General features: G+C 41.5%; 1 protein-coding gene across 3 annotated transcripts; it reads left to right on the top strand.

Moving 5' to 3' along the window:
* Nucleotides 1-26,503, top strand: pik3r1 (phosphoinositide-3-kinase, regulatory subunit 1 (alpha)). 3 transcript variants are annotated; one of them, XM_080046952.1, is made up of 15 exons: nucleotides 1-205; nucleotides 1,517-2,166; nucleotides 14,586-14,678; nucleotides 14,871-14,945; nucleotides 15,695-15,826; nucleotides 16,736-16,937; nucleotides 17,498-17,580; nucleotides 23,508-23,730; nucleotides 24,110-24,290; nucleotides 24,410-24,535; nucleotides 24,697-24,839; nucleotides 24,957-25,133; nucleotides 25,240-25,314; nucleotides 25,556-25,726; nucleotides 26,042-26,503. In XM_080046952.1, exons 2-15 carry the CDS (start codon nucleotides 1,836-1,838, stop codon nucleotides 26,229-26,231), a joined length of 2,202 nt encoding a protein of 733 aa, XP_079903078.1. In that variant the 5' UTR covers nucleotides 1-205; nucleotides 1,517-1,835; the 3' UTR covers nucleotides 26,232-26,503. The 3 variants fall into 3 exon arrangements, with proteins under 3 accessions (XP_079903078.1, XP_079903079.1, XP_079903080.1); XM_080046953.1 differs by lacking the exons at nucleotides 1-205; nucleotides 1,517-2,166; nucleotides 14,586-14,678; ... (2 more) ...; nucleotides 16,736-16,937; nucleotides 17,498-17,580 and adding an exon at nucleotides 20,248-20,725; XM_080046954.1 differs by lacking the exons at nucleotides 1-205; nucleotides 1,517-2,166; nucleotides 14,586-14,678; ... (2 more) ...; nucleotides 16,736-16,937; nucleotides 17,498-17,580 and adding an exon at nucleotides 21,665-21,990.
* Nucleotides 26,504-26,759: the final 256 nt, after the last annotated feature.

The raw sequence follows: 26,759 nt of genomic DNA on the forward strand, positions 1-26,759 counted from the left end.
GAATCGTCGCCGTTATGCGGACAAGCAGTTTTGTCCTGCTCGTTAAACCGGATTTAAAACGCAAGCGTAGGACAAGTTTTGTTGGTTCTTTTTTAACCGTATCACTATTAGGATCTGTTTAGGGTTGCATTTCATCGATTGCACCCAGGCAACTCTGAAGTTTACCGAAGTGGGAGCGTTTCAAGTGTGGCCAGAGGAGGACACGGTATGTACTGTTCAGTGTTGAAGCTCGCTAACTAAGCTAACAAATGTTACCATTTTAGCCACTTTGAATAAAACACAATGTAATAAATAAAGAAGCTACTTGATAGATAGTAACATAATACGAAATATAGCTCGCTTAAAGTTACTTTCTACCCTTCATAACCTTGTCTTTTTCCCTTTTTTTTCTCGTTCATTCTGGCATGTTCATTTCACTACTATTCTGGTTTTTAGACATTGCTGCTTTTAACTCTCTGAAAAACTCTGTACAATAGATTCTCGCAACCGTGCAAACCTCTTCCCATCTCAACAAGTTTTCTGCTAACACGTTTTTGCATACCGTTTAGTTGTATGACCGTGACAGCTTAGAATAATGCTAACGTTAGCAACCATATGTTGCACTGAGGTGTGCCACAAACTGTTACACGTAAAGTCAAGAAACAGCTAATGAGCTGTGCATTCCAATTCAGTTAATTGCTCACTTTTCTGATGGTCTTTTTGTACCAGATGGTAAGAATACGCGTGAGAGTAATGGAAGTGCTGCAATAGGACCATAAACTATTACAAGGATGAAAATGAAATCATGTCAGGAAGGCAATTAATGTAACAGACCATTAAAAAAGATACATTGCAACTACGTCTTTTTTCAAGCAAATACGATCTCCCACCAACTTGGCTTGTAGCATAGAATAGTAACAAAGGTAGTATGAAGTAATCATTAATATAAAATAGGTGCTATAAGTGCAATCAATATGTGTAGGTAACTGAGTTAAGTAGTCTTGTGTGTTGTGAATATCAACTCCACAGTGGCTTTTCTGCACATCTTTCCAGTATCCACGGTTGCTACAGATCATTAAAAGGCATTCAATTAATGAAAAATAAGCCCTTAAGTGGTCTTAAATAAATCTTTAAAACATCTTAAAAATGCTAAGATAGACTCAAAATAGAATAATGACACAAGAACATAATTTACAAAGTTTGAGGTCGTCATGTTTAATGCAAAATTGTCCTCAACATAAAGAAATTGTTGTTTTCTCCACATTTATTGTACAATTCATCTTAAAATGTATTGTGATTGACTAAAAAGTCTTCAATCTAACCTTCCTCAAGCTTTAGAAACCCTTTAACTTAAGGTGTGAAATGATAAGTACAGCTTCAAACACAAACTACACATTGGCTTTTCTGCATATTTATATTATTTTGGGTGAATCCTGTTCATATCTGAGCAGCATTGTCTGTGATTGTATGCAATGTGTTCCAACTGTCCAATGTCTTATGCAATGTTTTGCAAATGGCGTCCCCTCTCATCTTACAGGTCCGGATAACATTCTCAAGATCACAGCTGCAGGCCACTACCAATTGATGGGTGCACACTGTGAGGCCACAGCGCACCAAGACAACTGGAACTCCTTCACCAGAGAAAGAATGAAGACAAGCTAGATATTGTTTATCTAAAGACCTGTCAACAAGGCCTCAGTTTTCTTGCAAGTGTACACACACACACACACACACACCTGCAAACATTTTTACCTATGGACTAAACACAAAATTCAGTGAAACCTGAAAAGTAGGTTATACTTTGACTTTTTAACTTTAAAAAGAGACAAGACGTTCGTTGACATAACTTGGTCAAAATGAGTGCCGAGGGATACCAGTACCGAGCGCTTTACGACTACAAGAAGGAGAGGGAGGAGGACATCAATTTGCATGTGGGGGATATACTGTTGGTGAGCAAAGGAGCTCTGGTCGCCCTCGGTTACACTGACGGGCTTGAACAGAGGCCGGATGAGATTGGCTGGCTGCCAGGCTTGAATGAAACCACTCAGGAAAAGGGGGATTTCCCTGGGACATATGTTGAGTTTATCGGAAAGAAGTGGATCTCTCCCCCCACGCCCAAACCGCGCCCCCTCAGACCCATACCTACAGCCCCTGGATACAGAGAGGGAGACCCCGACTCAGAGCAAGGTGAGTTCAATGCAAGACCGCTACGAATGTAGGACAAGTAGGGATGAGAAAAAATTTCATTATCAATCGATCCGCCTATCTTGATCATTCATTTGATCTATAAAATGACCACAAATAGTGACAAGACATTCCGTTTACTGCCATCGATGTGTAAGATTGAAAACTAGACTACTTTTATATAGTTATTATTAATGCCTTTGCTCGGGTTTTCCCGTGAACAAAGATGAAACGTTTTACGGCAGGCAGACCGAAACATCCTGTCTTTCCCCACCGGTACTGGATCAAAGTTTACTTTGCTTCACCGTGGTCATATTTCCAGTATTAATCTCACATCACATAAAATACATTACCTCGTCGCGATGCATCCTGCTGTCTCTCTTTCACCCACTTCCTAAAGAAATGCACGCACTGCCGGCACGGTGTCCAGTCAGACCAGGCCCTCCCCACTTTCTGTCCGTGCGTACCAATCCAAACACTCCAATGACTAGTTTGAAACACAGGTAGTAGAAGTGCTATGCTGCACCAGTGTTAGTAAATGTAGGACGGTAAATCGGTAATGTTGTCTTGCTCAACTTTAATGAAACCGATTTAATGCCAAAATTGAAATCGTTACATGACTTCTTCCAGTAAAAGGTTTCAGCAAAAGGCTATTTTGCCAAATTCTTCACTGTTCTGAACTGAACGGCCATATTGGAGAACGAGTGCCAACTTGCATCTGGTATCGTGAAGAGCTCATTGTGTACATAATTACTTTCGATTTATCAGGTTTGGATTCTTAGAATCTGGCAATTAGTTGGGCGGAGTAAAGTTGACGTTCGCTTTCGATTAAAACAACAGAGACAGAATTTATGTAGCCTGAGGATCAAAATATTATCGTCAAGGAGATAGACAGTAAGAGAGACGGACAGCTGTGCCAACGAAACAGTGTGATGCACAAACCTTGGATGAACAGAGTTTGCTTAGTTGTCATAGCGTTTGCTTAGTTTCATCCCGTGACTTATGTATTTAAGTTTTGTGTGGTTATAACAGTGTGTGGGTTGTAAAGTAAACAATTTCCTCAATATTTCTCCAGTCATCCTCTGACTCCTTGTAAACGAGTTATAAATTGTTGAGTGGAAAAATAAATGACTTCCAGATTTGGATGTGGGATAATATAGCGTGAGAAAAGATGCTGATTTTGCCAAAACCGCTGCAGTTTTTACACAACAAGTAGCTCTGCCCTGTTATGTGCTGGGCAGCTGCACTGAAGCTGGGTCCCAAAGGACAATGGCGCTGGCGTGTATCCAAGCTATAGTATAGAGTACACACACACACACACACACACACACACACACACACACACACACACACACACACACACACACACACACACACACACACAGGGCATCTTGTGCCAGCCATATGTTAGTGTTACCAGTGGATATCATCTGTGTTTCTCCACAAAACCCACATCTTAAGGGAATATAATTCCCCTATCAGTGTTGAGAAAGATGATTAGATCACTATGTGCTGGTGATTAAGGCCAATTGCTCCTTCCGTGAAAAGCCTATTACCTATGATAGTTTTCAACGAACTTAGCAACAGGCTCAGGGCTTTACTAATGATGCTCACAGCTCATAGTCAAGCAAATACTGTAGCTAAAAAAAATACCTCTTCCTATACCCGTAAAACCTTTTTACACTTTGAATCATTTGGAGCTATTAGAAGTTATTTCTGGCAGTTTTGACAAATTGAAGAGAGCAATGTTTGTTTACCCATTTTTTTTCACAGTTGGACTCAACGTGATCAGTCACAGTTTCAGACTCAATGACATACAATGAATAGTAAGGCAAGCAAGCCCAAACTGTGACTTTTACTTCAATGCCAGTGAGACAACTTGCTAAGAGTGATGTTTTAAAAGTGGCATCTATACACACTAAAAACAGTATTCCCTTACTGTATTCATTGTACTACTACACACATGCATCCCATTTCGTCCAAGTTTTGCGCAGATGGTTGCGTAAATAAAATAAAAAAACTCTTTGAAATGTGAATTTGTGTGACTACTCGGAGCCACAACTATGAACTGCAATTAAAAACTTGCATCTCTTTTTAAAGACATGACTGCACTGTGGCTTGTGTGAATGCGTGCTTTACTTAACTTATAAAGCTGTGTGTGCTCACCTAAAGAGCAGCTGTAGTTGCCAGGTTTCTAGTTTCTCGGCCCTCTTTTGTGGTACGATTGTGAAATTCTTAGCTGCGGGTTTTTTTTTTTGCAGGGTGAGCGAGAGGGAGCCTTGTATGAAGGGGGCATGTGTTGAATAGCTGTGTTGTGGTTGAGTGGCAGCGCCGGAGCCCGGAGCGAGTGTGAATGTAGCACCGGCAGAAGAAAAGTCTCTGTGTCCTCCTGGTGCTGTGAGGAGAGAGGGAGGGAAGGGGCCCCCCAAGCTCGCTAAAGGGTCGCTGCTATGGATAGTAAGGTTGGAAAGTAGAGCATTTACCATGATAGCTTAAAACCCTCCGCAAATTTGACCCCGGTGCATAATTCTTCTGTCGGATTCTACCTATTTCTACTTCGAATGTAGCATATTTTTGTTAGGAGATGATTAAATCACTATGTGCTGGTGATAAATGCACATTGCTCCTTCCCTGATAATGCCTAACGCTACATTCTACAAGATTACATTGAACTAATCACGATGAAGTTACCTTCGCCAAATACTGAACAGCGCTTGAACACATCACAGTGTAACTCAATACAACCTATGTTCCAACGAAAGAAGCGACATGAAACAAAATCCCTGCAGGTAATGTACTTGTGAAGGCTTTTAAGCTGCATTCTTATATCTCAGATGCTATGTATCTGTTTGAAACAGCAGTTGCCATCTTTCCTTTCTAATTATCCCTTCTGAGAAGAGGCTGTCCCGTGACGCAAAGCCAGTATGAGCGAGTCTAAATAGCTAGAGTTTTTTATTCCGACAAATTAGGCCTCAGTCATTTACAGTAGTTCATTCGTCCCTTTTGTAGCATCTTCAAACACAGGCATTGGTGGTGCTGCTGGACATGGACACATACTCTTATTAAAGACATATACACATTACACAGCACAAATTTTTTCATCACGGTAATTAAGGCAATACCGTTGCTATTTTGACATACTATGGGATACGGTATTACTGTATAAGTGCCCCAAATCCAACCTTAATGGATAGTGTGCGAAAGGGGCTTGGTAGAGAGGGGGTAGGGGCTTAGGGGCGACTCTACATGCTCCAGGGGGCTTTGAAGAGGGGCTGGAGGCTGCGTGATGGAGGCCCGGCTCTTGTTGCTCCCACAGAGTTTGTGATTTATTGCGAACCACCGAGGGATCTCACTCCCTTCCTCCTACCCACTTTTCTTTTTCCTTCTTCTCCTTCTTCTTCTCCTCCTCCTTTTTTTCCTTTTTTAAACTTTTTATTTATGATTTTTTTTCCACATTATCCACACTATACAAACAGTGGTCACATTTCTTTTCTTTCTTTTAAAAGAAAATGTTTTTAAACTCTTGCAGGGATTTTTTTCTTCTTTAATTATGAATATTTTTTAGATCATCCACTTTATACAAAACATAGAAAAAAAACTATACAGGGCAAAAAACACAAACAGCACACAGTAAACAAGAGCTCATGGGACAATCAATAAATCATGGCAATCTCGCCTATCTCCAAGGTGGAAAAATATATAAAAATGTGCCCACGGACCGATGCATAGTTTATAAGAAATCGGTCAGCTTGGCTAAATAAACTCCATTTTTATACAATGTTTTGATAGTTCCTACAGTCAACTCTTGCAGGGGGAAAAGAGGCTTGGAAAGGGGCCTCTCCTCTGAGCCACAGGGGTTTACATGAGTGCAGCAGATGTGGAGAGAGGGAGAGAGACAGAGAGGGAGAGAGAGAGAGAGAAAGAGAGAAGAAAAGAGAGGGCTAGGCTGGGAAACTGTTCCGCCTCATTCCAGCTCTCAGCCATTTTTTTTTTTTTTTTTTTAAACATTAAAGTGTTGCTCCCTTTCCTGGGCCTCTCAGTTGAGGGAATATATGTGTCGGGGCCCGCCAAGCAAAAAGAGGAACTGACTATAACTTCAGTTGTGTGGCTCCATTTTGTTTTTTGATTTCACAAAGAACTATACAGCAGAACTGATTGAAACACCTTTCATATGTCATACTGATGCTGGTGTCTTTATCCAGTTTATTCAAGTAACAATGAAATGAGATTTAAAAGTGAAAAATGAAACTTTTCTAAATGTAATTCCCCCACACACAATTTTGGCAATCTAAAAAGTAAAGTTTTAAAAGTTATTCTCAATATAGTTTATTAATGCACCTACCTACCTAATATCACCTACCTTGTCAATCAAGGCAGTTTGCGTATATAGATTCATTTTAGCCATTTCAAGTTCAACGATCATAAGTGATTTATTAGAAGGATAATTCCCTTGAAATGAATCATCGCAAACACACACACACACACACACACACACACACACACACACACACACACAGACACACACACACACACACACACACACACACACACACACACACACACACACACACACACACACACACACACACAGACAAAGCTCTCCCAAACCTCGCTTCTCCAACACCCACTGATCATGTCAAGGCGATGACTCTACATGGTTAAATGTGCACTCTTTCCTCTCCTTATGTATAATTGCTCTTTGTCGTCCTTCCACCAGCCAGTCTCAGTGAACACATTCCTCCAAATGTTTGAGATAAAGTATGAATAACTGCTCGTTACTCTACATGCTCTCACAAGGATCAGTGTTACATGCTCAGTCTTGTTCTATGGAAATATTTGATGCCATGGGGCATATCAACTCTGGCTCGTCTGAGGCTTATCATTATCGTTTTTTAGTTTTCATGAAACTTGCATAGCATAGCATTGCTGCCAACTTTACCTTCACCAAAAACAAGCAAGATGTTGCAGTTCATGCTTTCAAATCAAAATATGTTTTGATATCTCTGTTGAAATTTCTAAAAGCAGATGTAAACATTCTTTGATGTAAACAAACTGACGGTTCTTTACCAGCAAATAGGAAATATAGGACTTGTATGACTAGTAATACAAGACTAGTGCTTTGTTTCATTTATTGAGGGTTTTGAGAAGGTCTTACTGGAAGAAAGAGAGCAGAGTATACAAAGGAATTAGACATTTTCAGGGAGAGTACTAGTGTGCGTAGCTGGAGATTGAGATAATGTAGCTCTCCTTCGCCGGGCCTCTTTAGTACTCTGGCTGACATCTGCGGTATTCAACACTCTTTCTGTCTGTAGTACTGTCAATAAATCCCTGCTAGTGCTAAGAATTCACTTCTCTTGAATTGGGCATGTACCAGCTAACAGCTCCAGTTTTGGTTTCGGAAATTGGTATTTGTTGGAATATTTTTTTTTCTGTTTTTGACGCCAGAAACTAAGGACTGTCACAGATCAGTAAAACCATCCAAGTTACTGGCAGGATGAAGGTTATACAGTATAATGAGATAGTTTGTTCTGATGGTGGTGGTGTTTGGGCCTAAGGGCAGCTGGGGCCAGGAATGCGTTGGCGCTTCTTTGGGTGGAGAGGGGGCTGCACACAGACTGCATGGTAGACTGATTTGTAGCTTTGTGGTGAATCAGTATTGTGCTAAGTGCTGATTGCGGTAACTTGGCGCACAATGCAAACCGGACAATAAACGGATGCACACTGAATAGGAAGCCCCGGCGATCCGCTGTTCTACACTGTCATTGTTAGCATGATACAAGCTGCTGGCATGAGGTTGATTTTTGACTATTTATTCAACTTTTTTGAATTTGTTTGTTAAATATTTTCCTGTTAGTTGCTTGAAATGGTCTTGTCTTGTTGCTGGTGTTAATCGGGGGTGAAGACGGTCACACCAGTTAATCCACACAGCCTGCCAACGCAAGACTCGAGCTGGATTTAAATATATTTCTGTCTCGTCAAAGTCACAGTTTTCCAACAATCGGTCAGTATCAGAGAGGAGTCGTTTTGAACTTTTAGAGGATGCTTATCCGTTTTTCATCATTTTAAATCGGCACTGAAATCTCATCACACTCATCCTTGTCTTTTATTCGTAGTCAAAGCAGGAAATAAATAATTGCCTGACCTCATTTATTATAGATGTTAGGGTTGTGTTATTCAGCCAACCAGAAGATTCGCTAAGTGCCTATAACTAGAGCTGCACATCATAATGTTCCATCATTGAGGTAATCGTTTCTCTATAAAATCTCAGGAAACATTAAAAAAAAAAAAAATTGCTTCGCCTTCTTATGCCTGATTAACAGTCCACAGTCACACCCCCAAATATCCTTAGTTAACTACTACATAAGATAATCTCACATTTGATTGACTGAATTCAAAGACTATTTGCCATTATTCGCTCACGAAATGCCATAAACAATTACATTTGCTGATTCATTTTAAGTTGATTGACAAAACAAATCCACAGTGAAGCACATCGTTGACCAGACACTTTAACCACATTCTAAGTAAGCTGGGTTAAAATGCAAGCTGATCAGCACTGAGCTTGTCTGAGTGACTTCAACTCTGATCTTCCTGTGTACAATGGTTCAAAAAACTGAAATAGTGACACATCCTCGATTGCTGTAATTATGTTATAAAAATATCTTTCTATTCAGTTATGTGACAGAGGAAAAAAAGAGAAGTACTTTAGTTAAAAGCTCAATAGAACCAACACTGTAATTAGATTGTTTCCCCCATCCAAACTCCAAAAGCTGTTAGTGTATAAATCCCAGTAAGACTTGTATGGAATTATGTGCGTAAAGGCATGTATAACTGTTTCATTTACAAGATTGTGTGCAGAGAGGCCAAAGTCTGAATTGGCAAATCTGCTTTACTAGAGTCGAAGCATGTCTGAAAGCAGGATTAGGTGAGGGAGAGAGAGAGAATAAGGCCAGGGCAGACAGACTGATAGACTTGAAGTAGGAGCGCAAATAAGACACAAGTGAGATTATTATAGAGAAACCAGTGGAACAGAAGAGGTTTTCAGGGTACTGACGGGGTCTTAACAATTATTCACAAAGCATTGAATTTAATGTCCCTCAAAATAAGGCCTCCAAAGTATTACATTTCACCAACAAAGTATTGAATTCCTTTACAAGGGTCTTAAATACTTGGAGAAGGGTCCTTATGTGACAAATAAGCCCTTTTTGATTGTGTTATTAAGAGTACACTTCACTTCACAAAGCTATTGTTGCAGTATCAATGTAAGTATATTAATGTGAGTTTATAATAGCGGTTCTTTATTATACATACCTTTTTAAAATGATGTTGGCATTAAATGTCATTCTAAGTGGCATTCAGAAGTGTTAAATCTAGCGTTGATATCCCTGGGGGTGCCCTGAGTAGGGGTGCAACGATACAAAAGTGAGATTAGGGAGAAACCAGTCAAACAGAAGTGGTATTTCAAATATGTGACAGGGAGGGGGGGGGACGAAGGTGAACTAGCCACTGTAGCTACGAGGGGAGAGCCTCGTGCTGTTGTGGAGGTGTGGCATTATATAACTCCTCGAGCGAGACAGATCATAGGCTCCTTTAGAGAAAGAGAAAAAAAATGGGGGGGAGGTGGGGTATTTTGAATAGGGGATTTATGTTCCTAGTTTAGGTCATACTGCCGGTCAGTTCTAATAAAATAGAAGCAATTACTTCACTACAGAGCCTTCTTGTGCCTCTCAATGTGCGTGCACTGCCTGCTACACCAAAGGAAAGCAAAGAGCATTTACAGCACACCCTCTCAGTGCAGATTCATATTGCTGTTACATATCTTTAAACAGGTAGAAACAACTGTCACTATTCTGGTGTGCCTCACTTGTTTCTGCTTTAGAAATGCAAGATCAAGGTGTGCAGAATCTTTAAAATCGTCACTTGTAAATTAATTTTGGTTCTGAATTTAAGGAGTCAGCGATTCTGGAGAATGCTTGTTGTCAAAATCACATTTTTGTCAAAATCAGTGAATATCTCCTCATGATCCACTACCTGTCTGTGCTGATTCTGTCAACAAGCATGCTCCAGAATCGCAGATTCCTCCTTAAAAGTTTTATGTCACAAAAACTTGATCTAAGTCTGTCTCATTGTACGGCTAGGCCGTTTTCATAGGTTTTACCGTACAGATAAAAAGCAATAGCAGAATTGACAAAGTGACTATATTTTCATAAAATCAATCTGCATTGCGGCAAATGGTAGGGAAAAGTTGTGCTCTACAAAAGCAACACACATACAATGAAAGATGGCTTCCAGTAGTAATTACTTTATATATGTGTTGGTATGCTGCCTGGTATAATACTGATTCACAGTTAATTGCACATTAGGGGAACTCTGTCTATTTGTGTAGGTGTTGACTGATGGTCTGCTCTGTATAGGGTTAATCGAGAGGATGTAGCAACAGTCTCCTCATTGGCTGGTGGTTAGTTTTGCACTGCATCTTCCACCCTGTAGGAGGAGACATTGCCTTTCCTTTTTTATTGCCTTGATTCTGCCTCTCAAACCTGTATCGTTCATTGACTTATAGCACAAGCATGTTGAAGCATGTAATAGCTCCAACTGGAAATAGGTTCATGAAAATCTCAAATGTTCAAAGAATCATGCTTTAGTTTAAGTCTTGTCAACTGCACCTTTCAGACAATCCACTTTTACACCTCTTGAATTATAAAGTGCAATGTACTTTGTCTTATGATGCACACAGAGCTCTATAATGTGCTGTCACGTGGTGTGGTGGTTGGGGTGTACTTTCCGTGAGTTGATCATTTTTACTGGCGTGCCTCGGCTCGACCTTTTTCAGACACGGGAGAAAAAACATGGTGCAAGGACCTAAAAATGCCGGGTTACTCGAGTAGGGTCCTCTAAATTTATCCTAAGCGTGCGCTATCTTTAGTGTGTCAGTATGCTGCCTGCCCCTGCCCTGTCCTGCCCACAGTCTGCAGTCTGTTCGGTTCAGACATGCAGTTTGGAGAGATTGCCCCCCCCCCCCAACACCACACCATCACCACCACAGCAGCAGCAGCAGCAGTAGTAGTGGCAGCTGCATCGGTTTCCTCCACCTGCGGTTGTCTAACTGACTATACTACCGACTTGCGGAGGCCTTCTGGGATATCTTGAGAAGGTCTGCATAACATTGCAAGGCTTGCAGAGACACGTCCAAAGCCCAGGCAAAGGGGCCCATGTCTACAGTCTGTACTCTCCCTTCCCAAGTTGCCACAGAAACCAACATCCACTGAAAATCTGAGCACAGTCTCGTGATGTGTGTTTAGCCACTCAGCTGTTCTAAACGCAGTGGGACAGCTACATACATTGTGAATTTTACTGTAGTAAAACTGCAGTTAAATAGAGGACAGATAGATATAGAAAGATAGATAGATAGATAGATAGATACTCGATTGATCACAAAGACAATTCTGAAAAGGATTACTGCAGCGGTTATAGCATTGATTTCTACTGATTGGTAACATAGTTTCAGTACTAATGCAGGTGTTTCTAAATGTTCACAGCCCTCGAGAGTGAACTAGAGTTTCCTGTGTCATTTGTGCCACTTTCAAACGGTTACGAAAGATGTTGTGGAAGTAGCGTTACCACTTTGCTCGACAGCACTAAAAGCTTTCCTTTCAACATTGTTATCATTAATAAATTGATCAAAGAAAATGGCAAATGCTCCCGACTTAATTGTGTGTGTATATTTATGAGTGTGTTTCCATGGTTATAACAAGCTGCGGCAAGAAGAGGCACGTTGATCGTTTGATCGCAGGCCAAGGCATCTCCGAAATCATCACTGATAGCTCGAAACATTTCTGCCATATTTCGCCTGCCACTCGATACAATTCCATCGGTGCCGAAACTATCACCTCGTTGACAGTACCGCGAAGCAGCTCTATCTTCAGCCCTGACCGGTGTCACTCATAGGTCAGAGACAGTTCAGAACATAAACACCAACATCTTTGGTTCTTGTTATAGGTTGTTCCGCTACTGCCAAACTACTGGAGAAATGCAAGGCAGACACTTTTAAACATATGTATTATATATTGTTTGATATATAGCGCTCGTAAAGACTAGCCCATACGGTTTATTGCAGTCGGGTAATTTTCCATGCATTTAAATTTAACTTCAGGGTTGTCAATTGAGTTTCTCCGAAAAGGGGTTTGGACGTAGGGATATCAGTCGTGTTAGATATCTTGTCTGGGAGGAAGGTTACACTTCCAAGGTGTGCAATGGCAGCCAGCAATGCGTGTCTCGGATCTATATTTAGGAAAAACTTTGGTGTTCCATCTCAGAGTTCACTGCTTCTGAGAAAACTCCCCCTCACCCTGAGCACCCCCTTCCCCCTCCCTCTTTGCAGTTCCAATAATGTCTTCCAGATGACCAGTTGTCCTACATGGAGTTTTGTGTGCGCTGTGGTTAGAAGGACTTTGGCGAGCCAGCTCCTTCACACGCAACATGCCAGCCTCTGCAGCTCCACCGGCCAAAGAGGATGTGGATTTGGAAGAAGTGATTCATTATTTGCCTGATTGAACTCTCTTTGCATGGAAGAGGGTAGTTCCTTTGGTAATGACTAGCATGCAATGCATCAGTGGAGACCAGTAAGATGCTTGCGTTCGTGCCAGATTTTAAAATTTGTAATAATTTTTTAAGGTGGAAGAGAAAGAAAAATATGGTGACGAGAAAGGGTTCCATTCATAGTTTCTCCAGCGTTTTGAAACTGCAGACTCGGCATTGGAACAGTCGAGCCTTTCAGAAAAGCGGCTTTTCAAAATACGCCTTTTTCAAATCTAAATAAAATCCTCGCCAACCCCGCCACCCTTTCATGTCCACACCTGGATGCAAAGTTCTAAGGGGAAAAAGCTCAGACCTGGCTTACCTCATATCACAGGGTGTTTGCTCAGTTCCTCGGTCCACCAAAACCCCAACTTTAATGCTCAGCACCTCCTGTTCTTGAATCAGGCTGTTGTAAATACTCACCTTTTACTTTTGAAGGCAGTCCTTTGGTCTCTCGTTCTTGCTTCCTTTGAAGTTCTGAGTAGTTTGAAAGTCATGCCACCTAATCAACCTTTGCTGGTTCAGATGAATGGCAACCATTTAACACCATAGCTTCTGATGACTACCAGACCATTTAATTTCTATAAAGGACACATTTATTTTCTATTCTATTGCCTAAAGCCTCTTGAAACCGGATCCGAAATAGTTCAAATCGGAATAAAAAAATTGAGTGTCTCAATAAGCATTACAAAAATCGGATTGAAAATATATGTTCATAAATATTATAAAACAGGACTGTGTGGGCAGACCAAATTAAACGGTAATAGTCATTGTTCCTATAGAATGTTTGGGCAGAGAACTTCCGTGATTGGTTCAAAGTACTTATTGTGTCACCGAATTTCTGAACAAACTTAAATGGCAATATCTTTAGTTTATATTGTTGCATATGGGTTTACAGGGCCTTAAAAGCTATTCCTGGAATTTGCTGATACGATATGGAATTTACCTAAAATGTGTCCCAAAATGAAACTACATTCTTGTCACCGCTCAACCCAGAAAGAAATGGGCCACGTGAAATCCCCTAAGAGCCACTGTGTTCCCACAATAGCCAGAAGGACGAGACAATAGTCTCCTACTCATGATTATGTTGCATTTTTATCTAAATTTAACAACCATTCAGAAAAGGCACTTCTGGCTATGCAGTATGGTTATGCATTTTTCATGGGTTAGAAAAAAAAATATCTTGGAGGAACAGGAACAGTAAATCTTTCTTGCTTTATTTGGATTTTACTTTCCAGAGTATTTCTTTCAACATTCTTGGTAGTCAACCATCGAAAGAAGTATACTGTGGGATTATTTTTATGTAGTTATTTTTCAAGATAAAATCTGAAACATTGCATAGCCCCATTTCCTCAAATGTTAGGACTTTATTCTTTTAGTAAACGTTTTAGAGTGATGATATCACCTTGAGCTTTATGAATTTGTTATGTACATTGTCTTGGTCATTTTATAAATAAAATAAATAATGTAGAAAATTATCCAAAGATGAATCTGTATTGCAAATACTGAATAATAAGTTGCAGCCCTACTGCCAATAGTGACTTTGTACAACTAAATATTTCCCATTTGTCTATTTTAGTGTAGACTGGGATCGAATTTATGTGTTAATAAATGCACAACTCTCCAATTGACTGCCATTGATAGGTCAGCAGTTGTATGTCAAAGCTTTAGAGCTTTTTCTATTGCTATGGAGCTCCCTCACAGGATTAGTAACATATTCATCATGTGCCAGGGGAAAAAAAGGATCACAAGACACAGCCCTGACCTAGTAAAGAATCAGCAGAAGAATGCTTCATTCTTTTTATAAATGACCTGGATTGACAATAATCTGTTATCTGTTCCAGGCTTCAGTCTGCTGGACTTGACGGAGCAGTTTTGCCTTCCAGAGACGTCTCCACCCATGATGGCAAGACTCATAGAAGCCATTGAGAGGAAAGGTAAGCTCGTCCAAGGAAACTTCAAGTCACTTACCTTGAAATGCAGCTGCACCTGAGGTTTTGACTTTGCCAAATAAAACTAGCATTTTGGAGGCAGCGTTTCTGTGGAATGCTAGTTGTAAAAAAAATCACTTGTACTGTATGCCCTGTGTCTATGAATGTAACAGTATGTTTCTTACTGATTATTTGCAGGTCTGGATAACCCCACTTTATACCGAACATTTACAGCTGGTGGTGGACTTGAAGTCAGACAGTATTTTGAATGTGGTGAGTAGCTTCTTTCCATCGGCCCTTTTATTAAGCCTGTATGTTTCAAAAAGTTGACTGAGAGAGTAAGAAAAGAAGAGAGAAAGCCTGAAATAGTGATTGACGTCAGTGGTGAAGACGAACAGAGGTAATCGTGTGAAGCGACCGAAAAAGGATTTGTATGTGTGCACATGCAGCATGTTCGATAGACCACAAAGGGCCATGGTTTGTGAAGGCTATGTTGCACCCATGGTTGTATCTACGTATGCATGACCCAATTTTAGCAGATCTTACATCAGCCTTCATTACAGATGTGACTGTATAGGAAGGAATAAAGTAGGCTTTTTTTTAAAGTTTTTTGGCAATTTTGCTTCCATAACAAGTCTTTTCATAGTAGTATAGATAAAAGGTCCAAAATGTACATTTAGGTGTTTATTTGGAATAAACCTTGTCTGTTTGTGTCTCCATATTTCTCCTATACAACCATCTTTTACAGCCACTATCCCTACATTAGGTTTAATTTCCTACAGTTATTTCATACAAATGAAATAAATATCTCAAATCTGGCTTTATCCAACATCTGGAAACAACATCAAATGTATGCATAATTATAATTATAAAATAGTTAGATATTTCCAAATTCGCATACGTATTCAAACTTTTCTGGAATAAATGGTGATGCAAAAAAAGAATAGTTCAAATGTAAGTAAACAACTGGTGAAGTATCTCAGTAATTTAAATGTTTGTCTATTTTTTGTGTTTTATTTCAGATCCTCCCTCAGCAGACTTGGATCAGTTGGAACTTCCGGTTCTGTGTGACGGTCTGCGCCGGTACCTGCAGGATCTGCCCCAGCCCATTGTCCCCACTGCTATCTATTCTCAGTTGGTCCACACTGCAAAAGGTGAGAGCAGACAACATCCGAGCGTGCACGCATTCAACGATCATTTGTGAACTATAGCAGAAGGGCTGACGTAGTGTAGTGTGCCCCTGCTATTGAACATTCAGTACTTTGAACACACAACCACAAGACTTCCTTAGTTCCCCCTTTGGCACGCAAAGATGACTTTCATATTTGAAAGCCTCTGTAAACCTGGTCTAAAATAGTAGATCAAAAGAATGTGATATCAAAGTTGGGTGTCTCAATAACCTTGTCAAAAACCTGATAGAATTTTTTTTACAAGTCATATAAAACTTTGTTAAAAAATATGCCAAACTGTTTTCAGATGCTTACTATCATGCAACTACCCCCTCCCCCAAAATTACATAGTTAGAATGATTTTGGTTTAAAGGGGCTTTAAAGACTTTATTTTTTTTCAGTTTTCTTTACTTGCTTGTTTTCTTACTTTTCACATAAAACATATAATTATCATTCTATTTTGTCACTCTCTCTCTTAGCGTTGTGTCTGTCTGCCTCGCTTTTTCTCTTGCAAGCACAGACACAAAAAAATCTCACACCACCCACTGTTCTGTCGCTCTTTGCATTCTCTCTCTGTCACATGGCCAGAAACAGGATATCTGTGGTTAATAGGAACTAAAACAAGCCTGAAAGTTTATCTCTTGAGCATTGCTGAAGCAGCCAATCACCTGCCAGTGTACCTTACGCTCATTGTCAACCACACAATCTCTCTGCGGTCTCCAAACCTAACTTTGCACATGACGCCGTTTTTTCCATCTATCTTTCATTGTTACAAGACACTTCTCTCATTTCAAGGTAGACTCTCTTTCTATCAAAACCGAGGAAGCTCTTCAACGCGGGACACATTTTTCACATGTCGTGACCCTGTCGCTCCGTTCTAATCTGTTCCAACAGAGGTGGTGAATCCAGAAGAATGTGCTCAGCTGCTGCGTCGCCTTGCCAGCTCCCCGAACTTGCCTCCACAATACTGGCTGACTCTCCACTGTCTGCTCAGGCATTTCTCTAGAGTGTGCCAGAAAGGCTCCCAGAACCTGCTCAGTGCCAGGGCCCTCGGGGAGATCTTCAGCCCGGTGTTTTTCAGACAACAGGTCACCAGGTGGGTGAAATAACATGGTGGTGTGTGTGTGTGTAGGTGTGTGTGTAGGTGTGTGTGTGTGTGTGTGTGTGTGTTGTCTGGGGGGGGGATCATGCTACAGTAAATACTCTGTCAAAGATAGACACGCAAGGCAGCAGACAGACAAGTGTGCAGGCTCAGTCATGCAACACCGAGACACACTCAAACATGCACACTTGCAGACATTCAGGCAAACACAGACACACACACACACACACACAGACATATGCACACACAATCACACACATGCACAAGCAAACACACATATGCAAACAGACACTGACACACAAGCGCACACACACACACACACACATACATACACAGAGCGCAGGCAGGCTGTCAGGCAATCATGGGTTTCAGCTGTACTAAAGATATAGGTTGGAGCTTTTCTACTTACCAGCTGTTCTGTGCAATTAAAGTAGCTAAACCTGAATTACCATCAGATTAAAACCAGCACAGAGCTAGCATAGTTACAGAGACCTGGGCTGTAAAACCAAGACTTCATTTAACTTTTTATTTTCTTTCTTCCCCCTTCCCTGCAGTTGTGAACCCAGCTCGGACGCTCACATCACGATCATTGAGGTTCTGGTGACCAGCGAACGCAGTGAAACCCAGGCAGCACCAGGTAGTTATACTTACATTTTTGACTTTCATCGTCCACAAAGTTTCTTAATCGGGCCAATCAGATGAAGCCTACCTACATTTTTTTTCTAAAAGGTGGCCTGACAATTTTGTTTGCTTAAGTGACTAATAAATAATAGACAATAGAACCATTTTGTCGAATGGAAATAACACATTTCAGCATCTGCATAGGCTGAAAGCAGAAATACATTAACTGTGTATATTTAAGTATTGGTTTCTTTATCGAAAGTCGCATATGCACATGCTAGACTGTTTAGCATTTGCATGGCTACTGTTTTGTAAGGTATATGTTTGGCATTTATTATTGCCTGCAGAGCTGCATGCATGCACTGCAGGGACCAGCACGTTGCAGAACTTGAACTTGAGGCCTGCAATATTAATAGCTTTCAGGAAAGTGTTGAGACTTGCAACTGCCGCAGCCTTAGAGCGCCATAGGCTAAACTGTGCAGGTAAACATACATACAGTACATACATGCAGACAGTGTAGAGCAAAGACAAGGTAAGATCACTGTATTGTGTGCTGCTGGTCGACGGAAACAATCGTTCAAGTGAAACACATTTCCTGATGATCTTTGTTACATAACAGATGAAACAGGCACAGGTTGAATTAGGGCTGCAGCCGCAGAGGATGTCAGTTTCTGCTTTTGGGCTTCTTGCACCACAAGCTTCATTGGAAACTACTTCTTGTTTTTAGTACTTTAAGTTTTCCTGTACTTGGCACTTTCATTCAGATATAACTTTCATTCAAATATAACTGATTGTAACAGGTCATTATTGAGAATGCGACACTGTGTCTCAATGAGATGACCTGTATAAATAAAGATAAAAGCCCTGGTCAGAGATAAATATTACATTCTCTTTTTTCTATGGAATACTTCTCAGTTCTATAATTATAGTTGTGATAGTGTTGGTTTTGTGTCTTTATGACGAGCCAACTGTGATTCACATGATAACTTGTGATTTTCCATTTAGCATTGTATCACTTCATAGGTATGAAGACAGACAATTGATAACATCTTGTTTGACATTCTGGTTTTCATAGTTTTTTTCAAGGCCGACGCTGTTAGATGTTAATCAAATGTAAAATTTGCTGCACAGAGACAACACAGAGTTTGCATGACTGTGACAGTACAGTGGTGGTCTCAGTACTTGAAGCGTGTGTGTGTGTGTGTGTGTGTGTGTGTGGGTGTTTGTTTGAGTGTGTATGTGTTTGAGTGCAGTGCCTTTGCGTGGCACAGATATGTTTTTACAGCGCTAGTTAAAAGCACCGTCGCTGGCCGGGTCCTGAGAGGCTGAGGCTGTTTAAACATTTTATTACCTGTTAGGGCTATTTATAATGTCCCAGTGCATGGGCCACTCTCAGCTGTCAGTAATTTGCACCTGCGGGAGGGAGCTCTCTGGCAGCGCGATGGATGGATGGATTGAAGGTTGGCCAGGCGTGCGGGCAAAAACTCAAACCCTGAAGCACTTTTTAGTACTTTTTTTTACACGCATACATAAACACACAACTAGGGCTGTCCGGTTTTACAGGCTTTGAATACTCCTTGGTTTTCCCAAAAAGTTAAAATCAACATTATTAGTCCCAATGTTCAGCATTCGGTAGTTAGGATGGTTCTGCAGTTCCAGGTGGATCCATTAGGTGGCAAAATTGTATAAATAAAACTATTATTAGGCCTAATGGCCCCATCACACAGACTAGAGATAAATATCAGTGTTAGCCAGCTAACCGCTTAAAACAAGCTAACTATGCACCATGGAAGGGCCACACATCACGCCGAATCGCTAGAAACAGTAGGTAGTTTTCGCTCTCCCCTGTTAATAGAGTTGACAGTTCACACCAGCCGCTCACGGACAGCTAAAAAAATCTGACTAACTAAGCTAAAACGATGGTTTTGTAGTGCTGTGAAGCCATCCTGATTGGTTGTAAGCAGCTGGGGGTTAGCTTCCGTTAGCTAGCTAACTTATCTCTAGCATAAATAGTGTACTTTATGCATCTGGTATCATGCCAATGTGTAAATACTGCTGCCAACGCAAATCTTCTCGAAGCAAAGAAAAAAAAGAAAAGAAAAAAAGCCTTGAATACGAACATAACGAACAAACACTATTGGATCTACTTGGGCCAGCCCTACACGCAACGCACTCACACATTTGAGAGAGTTCAGTCACCTGTCTCATCTCATGCAGATATCACCAGGGTCATAAGGCGAGAGACGAAGAAAAGTCACACTTTGTAAACACATGTGTTTCTGTGAATGACCCGTGTGTGTGTGTGTGTCTGTATGTGTGTGTGTGTGTGTGTGTGTGTGTGTGTGTGTGTGTGTGTGTGTGCGCGTGTGTGTGTGTGTGTGCGTGTGTCTGCGTGCCTCTCCCAGTTACTGCGTACCTATTTTAAGTAAGCGACAAAAGGCCCACTTAGATTTGGTTGGCTGGAGAGTCGGCCCTTGCTCCACAGAGCTCTTCTTGTTAACTGAGGGGGGCTGCTTCCAGGTTCCCCCCCCTCCCTCTCTGCATGGATCTCCACATGTCCTGCCTGCCTCAAAGTGCCAAGCTCAGCAAATATTTGAAACTTTGCAAGTTAATCATAAGACCGAACGCCCCCCTGCACTCCTCCTTTACAAACAGAGAAAGAGGGAGAGAGGGAGTTACCAAAGGAAAGAGAGAGAGAGAGAGAGAGAGAGAGAGAGAGAGAGAGAGACCAACAGCAGCACTCACACAGAGAAGGAGCTACCGATAATCATTAACTATCTAGCTCCACACGGGCAGGCCTTGGTCTCACAGTGCTCAGAGAGAGAGAGAGACAGACTCAGCCCTTTACCACACTCACTCGCAGCAGGAACCGAGCAGTCAGTCAGTCAGTCAGCAAGACAGTCAGACGCATGTTGCACCTGCCTCTCGCCGAGCGGATTACCTGGATTCCAATAAGAAGCGCATAAGAGCTATACGAGCTTTCTAAGAATTTTTAAAAGAACAAAGCCACGTCCAGCTTTCCTAGCAACCTTTAGCTATGAAATGGAGTTTAATTGGAGGACTTGAAAGGAACTTTGCTGGATTTACTTTACCTTTTGGGAGTAAAAAAGAAGCTACAGAGAAGAGATTGGCCATTCAGGAAAACATGCACAACTTGCAACGTAAGTTTGATGTTCTCGGCTACATTGTTATATTTTTTATTTTTAACTGTCACACAATAGTGGGAAAGTGTTGGTGAAGTGTGTTCCTTTCTACTGATACCGCTACTGCCTCCAGGCTATAACGAATAGGGCCGCACGGTGAGGATAAGATACAAATACCACAGCTTAAGAAAAGGCCAGAACAAGAATAAATAGGGTTTTTTGTTTTCTTTAAGCCGCTAGACAAAGCCATTCATTCCGTTACTGTTTAGCCTAGAGCTACTGCATATATGCCATATAGTTGTGAACTATTCTTATATACTGCATATGTATTACGGCGCATTGCTTCAAGTTGACAAATCTTGAAAGTGAAGTCGAGATCAGTTTGGACTTATTTAAAGAGGCCTTAAACATTTGCAACAGATAGAGCACAGTCAGCCACATCAAAATAGCTTAAGTTTATTTGAAATCAAAGTATTTTAGATCCAGTCATTTTTGTTAACTGTGTTTTCCATGTATTAAAACTTTTTTTTTCCAACACACCGATTTATAGTTGACGCGAGCAATCTCGTTAACTTTTGACCAGTTCCAACCCACTCACTTGAACCCTTAGTCGGCTACTGGACGGGGCAGGCCTCGTTCCACTTTTTTGAATCCTTTTATTCTTTTACCGAGAAGAACTTTAGGTCTATTTAAATGTCACTGCGTAAATCACAGGAGGGAGGCTATCTCCGGCAATGCCTCGGTGTCACGCTGTGTGGGGATTAAAGGCGTAATTTTGGAGCCCTGGGTGCTGCTGAGCGGGTCGGGGCATTATTATTTAGCTGCTGCGTACGTGCTGCTGCAGCAGAGCTGGGCTTTGTCTGAGTGCCAGCAAGGGGGACGGACTAGAAGCCTCCGACACGACACGCGCAGAGGGGAGGGGCAACCTGCAGGAGAGAGGGAGAGAGAGGGAGAGAGAGAGAGAGAGAGAGAGAGAGTGGACAGGCTCCACAGATACACACAGAGAACAGGAGGATGACAGAAAGCATGGAGCAGAATGCAGCTCCTTTTTTTTGCCCTGCTACGCTAGTGGAGAGATGCTGCAAAAATCGCTTTTAAAATGGATGCATTCTACGACTGAGGGAGAGAATTATGAGTTATTATTTTGAGTGGTGCAGTGTTGTAAAGATTTGAAGCAAGGGGAAGTAAAAAGTTAATGGGATTTAAGAAATGACCTCATCGCTCGAAAGGAAATGAAAGATGCAGAAGTGCTTGGTGACAGACCCCTTCTGTGATTGGCTGTGGTAAGTGATGTAACGCGTTACTGAGCAGGCTGTGCTCTTAATGGCTTTTTGAATTGAAGTTGAATTGGTGGTTGCATTAAAAAAGGCAGTTTATTGAGCTCTTCTCAGAGATTTTTTGCATTCAATCAAACATGCAAGATGTCTCTTTTTGCAGAATCGAGTCTATGGATTTATTGCAAAGCTCCTGTCGAGATTGGATTGTGCACATGAATGGTTTTTAAGATTAGAAATGTAGTCTAGTAATCCGCAGATTAAATGTTATCAGGTTTCAAAATGCAGACTGTGCTGTGCAAACGGTGGGCTTTGCTTGAATGGGTTTTTCTGTGCTGCGTTTTCTCACAGATTGGAAAAAGCCTCTTGCCATTTTCTGCCGTGTCTCAATTGTTGTATATGTGTCACTCTGGCCACAGTGAAACGGTGCTGTGGCTGCTTTTTCAATGAGCTCTTTCTCTCAGTCGTGCAAGGTCTCCTCCGTCGTAGCAGAACCGGTGTTTTATGCAGAGAGGGAGTGAACAAAGGCGGTGCAGATCCCTGGGTTAAAAATAGCTCCTGTGCTGCTACCCGCTAGCTCTGTGCTCTGCTACGACGTGTGTCGGCTTGTGAAGCTGCCCCTGCAGACTTAAAGATTTTTTATTTAATTTTTTAAGATTGACAGCCGTTAGAAATGTTCAGACACGTCTCCAACACAAATCAACCACCGACGCAATGTACATCTGCCTGTGTGTTGCCATGGGAATAGGGAGATTTAATGATCTGATTTGTAAATATGGTGTCAGTGGTTATTATCCAATAACATCTAGTTATTAACATTAAAACTGCATATCAACAATTCCACACTCTCTTATTTTAATCTAAATTGTGCTAAATTAATTTTGAACCATTGTTTTCCCGCTGAAAGAAATCCACCTATGCAACGGTATTCATGCCTTTTTTTTATCTTTTTTTTCCCTCATGAAAATATATAAAGCTACGGGGAACATTAATAGATTTTCTTGAATGAAATGCATTCTGTCTGACTCATGCTTCATTCCCCCTCCCACCTAACCACCCCTATCCCTTCCCCCCCCCCCCCCCGTCAGAGAGAGCCAGCTTTATTTCACCCCTGTTAAATCAATGAAAAAGAGGATGACTGAGGTCACTGAGCCTGTGTGTGTGTGTGTGTGTGTGTGTAATACGCTGTGTGTGTGTGTGTGTGTGTGTGTGTGTGTGTGTGTGTGTGTGTGTGTGTGTGTGTGTGTGTGTGATTCCCAGCAAAAAAAAAGCCTGGATTCTCTTAGAAAGATTAAATAAATGAAAATGTTAAGTGTAGAGAACCTCACATGTTTCCTCATTGTATTTCCTACATCTTTAAAAGAAGCACTAATAAAATGCCTTTCGGTGCCTTTTTAACTGCGCCACAACGACCCAGAAAAACCATCCAATCAGTTCCATGCTGCGAATGCAAATGTGAGCTCGCAGCACACTCTCCAGTACTGATGCATCTATTGACATTCTGCTGTTGTGCTTCCCTTCCATAGCGCTACCTCCCAAGCCTCCCAAGCCCAGCAGCTCCACACCCACGCCCACAGCTGTGACTAGCAACGGTATGAACAACAACATGGCGCTGACCGACGCTGAGTGGTACTGGGGGGACATCTCCAGGGAGGAGGTCAACGAGAAGCTAAGGGACACCGCAGACGGTACCTTTCTGGTGCGGGACGCCTCCACCAAGATGCACGGAGACTACACCCTGACTCTGAGGTATGTTGTTCCTTACTGCCTTTTTTAAAGTTTGAAAATTGTTCAATTTCAATGTGGAGTTAGCGATTTATGGAGAATGCTTGTTGTTAAAATCACTTGAATCCAGTTTTAAAACACAGCATAAGCTCTGTAAAATGGCACGTCGCCAGCTACGGTGGGACCTCCTTTGTTTACATACCAGTTTACAAAACCTAGGCTGTGAATTACCACACAATTTTTTTTTCAGCACACACACACAATACACACAGGTACAATAAGTGTTCTCCAGAATTGCGGACTCTACCTTTTTAAGTTTGAAATGGTTTCATCTAATCGGCCATCGTTATGGTATTTTGGGCTTCTCGGTCTGACCAGTTTTTTCATTTTGTTTTGTCTACAGGAAAGGAGGAAACAACAAGCTCATTAAGATATTCCATCGGGACGGGAAGTACGGCTTCTCCGACCCTCTCACCTTCGGCTCCGTGGTGGAGCTCATTAACCACTATCGCAACGAGTCGCTGGCGCAGTACAACCCCAAGCTAGACGTCAAGCTGCTCTACCCTGTCTCCAAGCACCAACAGGTAAGATGGCGGCTCTGTCTAAACAAACACCTAATACATGAATAAATAATTTAAAAAAATCATGTGCTTATGGTACGATTTTTTTAAATGCAACTTTTTGTCTTGAATTTTTTTCTCAGGATCAGGTGGTGAAGGAAGATAACATTGAAGCGGTGGGCAGGAAGCTCTGCGAGTATCACCAACAATACCAGGAGAAGAACAAAGAGTACGACCGACTGTATGAAGAATACACCAGGACATCTCAAGTGAGTAGCAGTAAAGAAAAAAAAATTGGAATGCTAAGAAGATGGGTTTCTTAATTTTATGTCTGATCGTAAAAAAAAGCAATCGGAGTTGATTTACGATCAGGGATTTCACTGCAGTTAATGATCGACATTAAATAATAACCGCTCCTCTCTTCTTCCAGGAAATCCAAATGAAACGGACGGCTATCGAGGCATTCAACGAAACCATCAAGATATTTGAAGAACAATGCCAAACACAAGAGCGGTACAGCAAGGAGTATATCGAGAAATTCAAGAGGGAAGGCAACGACAAGGAGATCCAGAGGTAAGAACACAATGACATTTGACCATGTCACCTCTGAAAGAAACAACACTAGCAGCGAATACATCCGTTTAAAATGACACTACAAAACTCATTCCTATTTCATTGTTTGATTTTTAGGATCTTGGGAAACTACGAGAAGTTGAAGTCGCGGATCAGTGAAATCGTGGACAGCAAGCGGCGATTGGAGGAAGATTTGAAGAAACAGGCGGCGGACTACAGAGAGATCGACAAACGAATGAACAGCATCAAGCCAGACCTCATCCAGCTACGCAAGACCAGAGACCAGTATCTCATGTAAGTACAACACTATGACTGTTGATTTGCAACTTCATTAACTTGAAGCAATTCAAAATGGCATCTGCCCTGGTTTTTAATATCCATTTGGTTTCTATCTCGTCAGGTGGTTGACACAGAAGGGAGTGAGACAGAAGAAGCTCAACGAATGGCTCGGCATCAAGAACGAGAACCAAGAAGAGTGAGTTCCTATTCTTTATATGGCTGCCTTTTTTTGTCCACGTTTTTGCTATTAGTAATTATTTCATGTTTTTTTTTTATCACCACTATTATTATTCTCTGTATGGGAAGTGGGTGGGGGATAGATGCACTGTGTTTCTGTGATACTGTTCAGCTCAGTTTTTTTTTTTAAATGGCCAATGCATAATACAGCCCCCCTTTGCCTCACAGCTAACATGTGTATACTTTACTTCTTCCTCCAGTCAATATTCTATGGTGGAGGATGATGAAGACCTTCCTCATCACGACGAGCGAGCCTGGAAGCTGGGCAACATCAACCGGCTGCAGGCCGAGGCTCTGCTCCAGGGCAAGAGAGACGGAACATTCCTGGTCCGGGACAGCAGCAAGGCCGGATGCTACGCCTGCAGTGTTGTGTATGTATCCACCACTAAACTCTGCTTTGTGTTTATAACAGCTGTGTTTATGTGATTTTTTTTAAACAGGTTTTACTTGTTGTAATCATTTGATCTGCGGTTAAAGTTTTGAACAAACTTTAAAACAACTTGCATTGAACAAAGTACAATAGGAATGATTACGGCAAGCAAAACCTGTTTTAATTGACATACAAGCACATGATTTGTTGAAGACTTGAAATGTTGTTATAGCAATCACAATATATAATAAGCCGTCTATTTTATCAAATGAACAAACATTGACCCTTGCCCTCTCTCTCTCTCTCTCTGTTACAGTGTGGAAGGCGAGGTGAAGCACTGCGTCATCAACAAAACGCCCTCAGGTTTTGGCTTTGCCGAGCCGTACAACCTGTACAGCTCGCTGAAAGAACTGGTCCTCCACTACCAGCACACGTCCCTGGTCCAGCACAATGACTCTCTCAACGTGACGCTAGCGTACCCCGTCTACACGCAGCAGAGGCGGTGAGGGACGAAATGTCTCCACAACGAACCAACACAAGAAAAAAAAAACAATGATACGAAAAAGGCCTCACTTTGGAGATACACGTCAGATGTTCGGACTCCACGATTAAAAAAAACAAGAGACTCAAGAGAATTTAAGACTTGAAAAATCGAGAGGATGAGATAAAAAAAAAAGCCTGGAACATTTCAGATTTTCAGTGACTTTTGCCTGATTGATCACGAGCCCCAAGGCGAGTCTTGAATGTAGATTTTTTGCTTTTTTTTTGTGGGAGCACACACAGAATCAAGTGGAAAAAAACAAACTGCTGAATATCTCTCCCCTACAGCAGCAGAGGGACATTGGAGGCCTTTTCCTAACGGTGCTTGTTGTTTTTCTCAAAGCTTTACCAGCCGGGAATGTCTAATCGCAGCAGATAAACTCTTTCAAATGGAACTGTAATACCCACCACCCGGCCACGACTATTTCTTCACTTTTTTTCCCCTTCCTTTCACATCATTTACGTGTGTGTGTGTGTGTGTGTGTGTGTGTGCG

This window comes from Ammodytes marinus (genome assembly GCF_949987685.1).
Source record: "Ammodytes marinus genome assembly, chromosome: 18".
NCBI classification, from domain to species: domain Eukaryota; kingdom Metazoa; phylum Chordata; class Actinopteri; order Uranoscopiformes; family Ammodytidae; genus Ammodytes; species Ammodytes marinus.